General features: G+C 35.2%; 1 protein-coding gene across 8 annotated transcripts in view; it reads left to right on the top strand.

Moving 5' to 3' along the window:
• The window catches only part of MBNL2 (muscleblind like splicing regulator 2), a 172,203-nt gene extending 168,832 nt beyond the window's left edge, over window positions 1–3,371 (top strand). For all 8 annotated transcript variants that reach the window (XM_049778708.1, XM_049778707.1, XM_049778711.1 and 5 more), the window contains one exon: window positions 497–3,371. In XM_049778708.1, the coding sequence (XP_049634665.1) occupies window positions 497–511 (15 nt within the window). In that variant the 3' untranslated portion in view covers window positions 512–3,371. The remainder of the gene's footprint in view (window positions 1–496) is intronic.
• The last annotated feature ends 4,179 nt before the right edge of the window (window positions 3,372–7,550 follow it).

The following is a 7,550-nucleotide window of genomic DNA, read 5'->3' on the forward strand; positions in this document are numbered from 1 at the left end:
ATTATTTTTGGTAGAAATGCATCTTTATAAGTTAAAGTTCATACCTACATGATATTCACTTCATTATCTAGGCTTAGTTTCTTTAAAACATTTTTCCACCTGTAAACAAATTCTCTGGGTTGATTTCTTGATTGCTTTAACAAATGTTAATTGAGTGATATTACCATAAGAGAAGTGCGAGGCAGTAAATAGAAAGAAAAAAAAGAATGAGGCCTAAATACGCTGCATGCCCATATGTACACTATCACAGTTTTACAAAAAAAAATACTGTGTATATGAATCATTATCCTGTACAGTAGTCACATAGCAGAAGTAGTTACCAGTAAAGTATTCAGCTTGATGGGTGGGGATTGTTCAAAATGCTGATGTATTTTTTTAGACTTCCTATTTTCAAATGTCTGTTATCAAAGAGTAAGATTTAAAACTCATGACTTCCCCCCCCTCTTCCCAGGAGGATGTCTCAATTGTGCTTGTCTCTTTTTTTTTTCTCTAACAGATAATTCTGAAATAATCAGCAGAAATGGAATGGAATGCCAAGAATCTGCATTGAGAATAACTAAACATTGTTACTGTACATACTATCCCGTTTCCTCCTCAATAGAATTGCCACAAACTGCATGCTAAATAAAGAATTAGTTCTTCTGGACAGACCACAACTCTTAAGAAGCTAGTGCTGCTATATCATATATGAGTATTAAATATGGTATGCTTAGTATATTCCAACCTAAGATAGTTAACTACCTGAGACCAGCTGTGATGTTTAAAGACATAAAGGATAAAAGTTTACTTTACAAGGATTTCTAAACATAGTTTCTGTCCTAGGAATATTGTCTTATCTCCATAACTATAGCTATTGCAGGAAGTCCAACCAAGTTACTCGTTTCGACTCAGAATACTTCAAAGTTAGCAATAAACAATTAGCAGTAGTTGAAATAAAAACAAAAATAAAAAAAAGTCAACTATTCCAATGGCAGGTTTGATTCCAACTCCAGTCACTGTCATTTCATTTCCCCACTGGATCCAAGGGTATGTTTCACTTCTTGAACACAGGAATGCTGCAGCAAAAATGAGAAGTGAAGTAAAGAAAGAGAGAGAGAGAGAGAGAGAGAGAGACCTGGTCTGCAGGTCTAAAAATTTGAGTGGAAAAATTCAAGCACAAGTACTGGGGACACATCAAAGTGTGGTATTTGGTTTGCCTGGAGATGCCGCATTGAATCATGGGATTCTAGAATAACATTAGAGTTAAAAAAAAAAGAAAAAAGAAAAAAAAAAAAGAAACTTTGCACGGTATGAGCTTCATACCCCACCAAACAAAGTCTTGAAGGTATTATTTTACAAGTATATTTTTAAAGTTGTTTTATAAGAGAGACTTTGTAGAAGTGCCTAGATTTTGCCAGACTTCATCCAGCTTGACGAGAAGGAGAGGCCCAAACTGTCCAAACAGAGGGATTAGTCTTTCAAACTCACCACACAGTTGCCTGTTGCGGAATAAGAACTCTTCTATACTAAAAATCGTACTCCAAGAAGAAAGCTGTAGGTGAGGAGATCTGTATAATATTCTAATTTAAGTAAGTTTGAGTTTAGTCACTGAAAATTTGACTGTGACTTTAATCTAAATTACTATGTAAACAAACACACGAGAAAAAGTAGCTAGTTTCACTTTTTAAAAAAAATCCATTACCGTGTTGCATTTCAAAAGTTGGATTTAAAGGGTTGTAACTGACTACAGCATGGAAAAAATTAGTTCTTTTAATTCTTTCACCTTAAAGCATATTTTATGTCTCAAAAGTATAAAAAACTTTAATACAAGTACATACATATTATATACACATACATATATACTATATATGGACGAAACCTATTTTAATGTTGTTTACTTTTTTAAATACTTGGTTGATCTTCAAGGTGATAGCGATACAATTAAATTTTGTTCAGAAAGTTTGTTTTAAAGTTTATTTTAAGCACTATCGTACCAAATATTTCATATTTCACATTTTATATGTTGCACATAGCAGAGATACCATACCTACGTAGTTTTTAAATTATTGTTTAAAAGAAAAAAACAAAACATCTGTCATAAATAAATTTTATGTGTAATTGTTTAAAACATTCATTTTCTTTGTGAACATTATTAGTGATTGAAGTATTTTGACTTTTGAGATTGAATGTAAAATATTTTAAATTTTGGCTCCATTGCCTGTTCTGAAACCTAGTTGCACCGACCATATCATGTTTGTTTCAAGTAAAAAAAAAAAGAAAGAAATCTGCCATTTTCATTAACATTGTTCAAAGTCTACTGACTGTTTCTCTTATATCGTAGATTTGATAACCTTATCAAAAGAAAATCATGTTCTAAGTGTAATCTCATATAGTGCTTGTATTGTATTTGTTTTAATTGTGGAAAAGTATTGTATCTAACTTGTATTTCTTTGGTAGTTTCATCTTTATGTATTATTGATATTTGTAATGTTCTCAACTATAACAATGTAGTTATGCTACAACTTGCCTAGAACATTCAATCTTTTATTTTTTTTTCTTTTCTTCTTTGTTAACTCACTTAAACTCATTGAAAACATAGTATATACATAACTAAGTGATAAATTATGGGAATCACAAATATTTTTGTAGACTAATTGTTGTAACATTGTCTTTTTTCTTTTGTTTCATGATTTTGATTTTAAAAATTAGCACACAACTGTTTTCAGCCCTTTAATCATAGAATATCAAAACATCACCTGTAATCCCCAAGCAAATATAGAAGACTGTATTTTTACTATGATATCCATTTTCCAGAATTGTGATATAATATACAAAGAGTCGTAAATATACCATTTACAATAAGGAGGAGGCAAGGCAAATGCATAGATGTACAAATATATGTACAACAGATTTTGCTTTTTATTTATTTATAATGTAATTTTATAGAATAATTCTGGGATTTGAGAGGATCTAAAACTATTTTTCTGTATAAATATTATTTGCCAAAAGTTTGTTTATATTCAGAAGTCTGACTATGATGAATAAATCTTAAATGCTTTGTTTAATTATAAAAACAAAATCACCAATATCCAAGACATGAAGATAGCAATTCAACAAATACTGTAGTTAAGAGACAAACTCGCCACTTATACGGAAATTCCATTTCACTCTTGGTTTTCAGGAAATAACAGCACTTCACCGAAATATTCTTTCAACCATATCACTGGTAACATTTCTACTAAATCTTTCTGTAACACTTAAAAGAATTCCCTCATGCATTACCTTACAGTGTAAACAGGAGTCTAATTTGTATCAATTCTATGTTTTGGTTGTAATATTCAGTTCACTCACCCAATGTACAACCAATGAAATAAAAGAAGCATTTAAAAGGATTCCTGGTCTTTTTTGTGATAAGAGACTGATCATTAGCCCAGATGAACGGTTTTGATAAACTGATTCCCTGATCTTCAAATGCTTTGGGTTTGGGCTATTTAACAATAGAAAAGGAAGTTCTACTTATGAATTTATGTAGTGAGAATAATAAATCCCACCCCTCAACTTGCTTTTCTGAGATTCTGTCCAATAGGAAAAACCTGTTTATTATTAACCAGCTGAGGATAGAAATTGAAACCTCTTTAGCAGATGAGACTAAACCTGTGAATTTGTAAGACAGGCTGCGTAGGATGTGGGGGTGAAGAGGTGCACCTAGGATGGCGGGTTCTGTTTCAGATAAGTGTCTTGGCCAGGTGGTCCAAGCAGACAAGAACCCAGATATCCTACTCAAGTTCAAATGTTCCAACGGCCCAGACTTCTTCCTCAGCCCTTGGAGAGCCCCCGTATTTCTCAAGGAAGCAAGAGAATCTTGGTATTGGATCTGCTCATTCCTGTCTCTGCAGGCCTGCAGGAAACCAACTCATTTATGGGCCCAGGTAAAAAGAGGTATGAGAAGCCTCTCTTCTCTGGAGCTGGTCAAAGGCAGTTGTTTGCTTAAACTCGACATCAGGGTCTCCAAGGGTAGAAAGACTGCGCTACGCTGACTTTAGGAGAAGCTAGAGCCAGAATCATAAACTGGTTTACATAAACAGGCTTTCTCTCCCCCTATCACGAGTATGGTTGATGAAAAATTTTGGACCTGTGGTTTGCAAAGTAATATCCTACATTTAGGACAGAGCCCAAATCTTGATTAAGACCAGTTGCAACTGAAAATAATGCTATATTGCACTCTCTCTGGTGTTATCCAATATTTTGTTTTTGGTTACCAAATTTCTCTTGATATAAGAAATGATGAGAACAATTGATTTTTTCCAAATAAAGATAAATCTTTAAGTTCTTCTGAAAGAGTATTTGAATAGATGTTGCAGAAGAGCCAAAAAGAATGAATTTTTGGATAAGTCACACAGATCGTGTACCTTCCCAAAATCTAATTGTGTTCAGAGCCTGAAAAGTTGAGATTTAATTTTTATTGTACCCTTTTTCACTGTGGGGCTTTCTAAGACTTAGTTTTGTATAAACCAAGGAGAAAAATCATATCAGTTGTTATGTGTAAACTATAATGAGCTAAATGGGGTGGGAAGCTTAACTTCTGTCCTACTAGAAAATTCTCTAGACAAAAGGTCACCCACAAAAATACAAAACCAAAGAATAACAAAGTTCTCTGGATGCCAAGCATCCCTTCATCTGTGATGAGTTCTGCAGTATAGAGGTAGTATCCACTCATGGATTTTTATTTTAAAAATAAACATTAATTTGTTGTTGTTGTTTTTTGTTTGTTTTGTTTTTATCTTGGGACCTTGATTATTGTTTGGTTGTTGTCTTTATTGCTGTGGTGCTTTTCAAGGTTTTTTTGTTTGATTTTATTTTTTGTATTGTTATGTTTTTCTTCCTTTTTCCCTTTCTTCTCTTAAATTGATATTTATAGCCTCTAGAAGAACTCCTCCTGGTTTTTTTTTTTTATTTTTGCCCCCCCTCTTTTTTTTCTTTTCTTCTAACAGAAGCACATAACTTGAACCATCTTGTTCTGCCTCACAAATTGAGGGAGAAATAATGGAGGGTATCAAGCAGTCATATGAACATTGAGTAGAAATAAAAAATGATCAGACTAAAACATCAAATCCAAAGCCAATGAGAACAGAATCGATACCCAATCTACAACAAGCTAGACATAGAGGGGAAAGGGGGGCAAAAGAGGGGGATACGGGATGCATGCTGGGAACGGGTGGAGGGCGGACAACATTGATGATGAGAATGCCCCTGATTCAATGTCACTATGTACTGTGAAAGATTTGTAACCCACAGTTAAAAATTATTTTTAAAAAATACCACTTCTAAGAGCTCACTGTTAGTAAGCATGAACAATAAAAACAATGCAATGTTAAAAAAATAAAAATGAATACATTTTTGTTTTATTATTTTTTATATATTAAACCTTTAGGGCCAGAGATGTAGCACAGAAGGTAGTGCATATGCCTAGCAAATGGTCAACCCAGGTTTGATCCCTGGCATTTCATATGGCCCCCTGAAACTTCCAGAAGTGATTTCTGAGCACAGAGCCTGGAATAACCTCTGAGTGTCACTGGGTGTGAACCCCAAAATAAATAAATAAATAAATAAATAAATAAATAAATAAATAAATAAACAAATAAATAAATAAAACCTGTGTTTGCCTTGCACATGGCTTACCCAAGTTTAATCCTTGGCACCTAATATAGTCCCCCAAGCCTATCTCAAGTGATCTCTGAATTCATAAGTCGAGTAAACTCTAAGCACCCCCAGTTTTTCCAACAAAGTAATGAATAAATTAGTAAGACCTGTGTCCTGCTCTACATGTGCCCTTTCACCTGCCCCAAGCCCTCCTCTGAGGAGCATAAATGGCTTCATCCTTGCACCATACACATTATCTTTCTTTGGGTCCACTAATTTTAAAAATTAGTGATATATTTGGCAGTGATATATTTCCCTACTTCTACCTTACAGGGAACACATTTGGGATTCCTGCAGTGAGCCCACTGGAGTGGCTTGACTGACCCCAAACAGCCATCATCCAATAAGTCCTAAATCCAATCACCTATCTTCACAGAAAGGAAATAATAGCAAAGACCAAAACCATCTGGGTTGATATGAGTGTGGGGAGAAAGGACATTTATTCACAGCTGTAGAGCAGATCAACTGGTCTAGCCTTTTATTTTATTTTATTTCTTAAATTTTGTTTTATTGAAATCATTGTGATCTACAAAGTACTTCATAGTTGAATTTTGGATATACAGTGAATCAGGGCTATTCCACCACCAGTGTTAACCTCCTTCCTCCAATGATCCCAGAACACATCCTCTACCACTACCATCTGTTCCCAAGGACAATGTAGGCCCATTTACATTTGGATTAGTAAAGTTTAGGTCTCTTGATTCTATTGTCATTGACTTTGGCTTGGATATTTAGTTCTGTCCTTTTTTTCTCCACCAATGCATCTGAGGCCACTTGACCCCTGACCCCTATCATTTCTTTTTTCCTTTCCTCTTATAGTAAAATGCAGAAATATGTGGTAAAGTAATCTGTGTCCCACAGCTCTATGAAAAAGATAAGAACCCCTATTTAAAAGATAAAAAAAAAGAAAAGAAAAAAGGTTGTGTTGGGGGGCAATTTTTTGTTTTTGTTTTGTTTGTATAAGTGCAGCAGAAGTTGGAGGAAATAGAAAGGAAAAAATCTTTGGCCTAAAAACAGGGAGACCCTACCCATAAAGAATTTTGCCGTAAGATAAACTGCAGGCTCAGAGCACACTAAATTGTCTAACCCCAAAGTGTTTCTTTGTGGTCCCAGTAAAAGATTTTTCTCAATCACAGATGTTGCAGTCAGGTTTCTGTAATTAGAAATTTTGGGTTTTGCACAGATTCTATGTGGAAGTCAGGGTGTTATGGATCATCTTCTGGTTTCACCTCACTGTTAGGTGGCAGTGCAGGAAATCCTGCCTTGAAAGCAAGTTGCTGCCATTTACAAGTTGTCAAGGTGTCATATGAACACACTCTGGAGCAAGTCGGTGTCAGGGCAGCAGTAGGCTTTCCCCAGTAGAAGTCCCTTTTCTGGTACTGATGCAGAAAACCATGTTAGTTGCATAGATGGGATCCAAGATTCAGGGGTTAATGAGAGTGTTTTTACAAACACTCTCAAAACACTAGGAATAGAGCTTTTCTATGACTCAGAAATTCCACTTCTAGGCATCTAACCTTGTTGTGTATATAAATATTTTAGAGGATTATTATGTTACTGACCCTACCCTGATGGGTGATTGTGCCCTACCCTAGGGTGTGACCTAGCATTCTGCCCCCACCCTAGGGTGGTACCTGATTCTGCTTCCACCATTGGGTGAAATCTGACCCCACCATTGGGTGGTACCTGATTCTGGGGGATAAAAACAAGGGTCTGTGGAAGGCGAGAGGCTTTTGGGCTGGAACTTATGCTGAGTCTTTGGACTTTATTCTTGTCCACCGAATAAAGCTAATATTTCCACAAGCCTGACTGTCTGAGAACTGTTTACATGCTGTTTCACCTCAGAACCGTTGGCTGGACAGGGAGGCAGA

The sequence above is a fragment of the Suncus etruscus genome, chromosome 8 (genome assembly GCF_024139225.1).
Source record: "Suncus etruscus isolate mSunEtr1 chromosome 8, mSunEtr1.pri.cur, whole genome shotgun sequence".
Lineage (NCBI taxonomy): Eukaryota > Metazoa > Chordata > Mammalia > Eulipotyphla > Soricidae > Suncus > Suncus etruscus.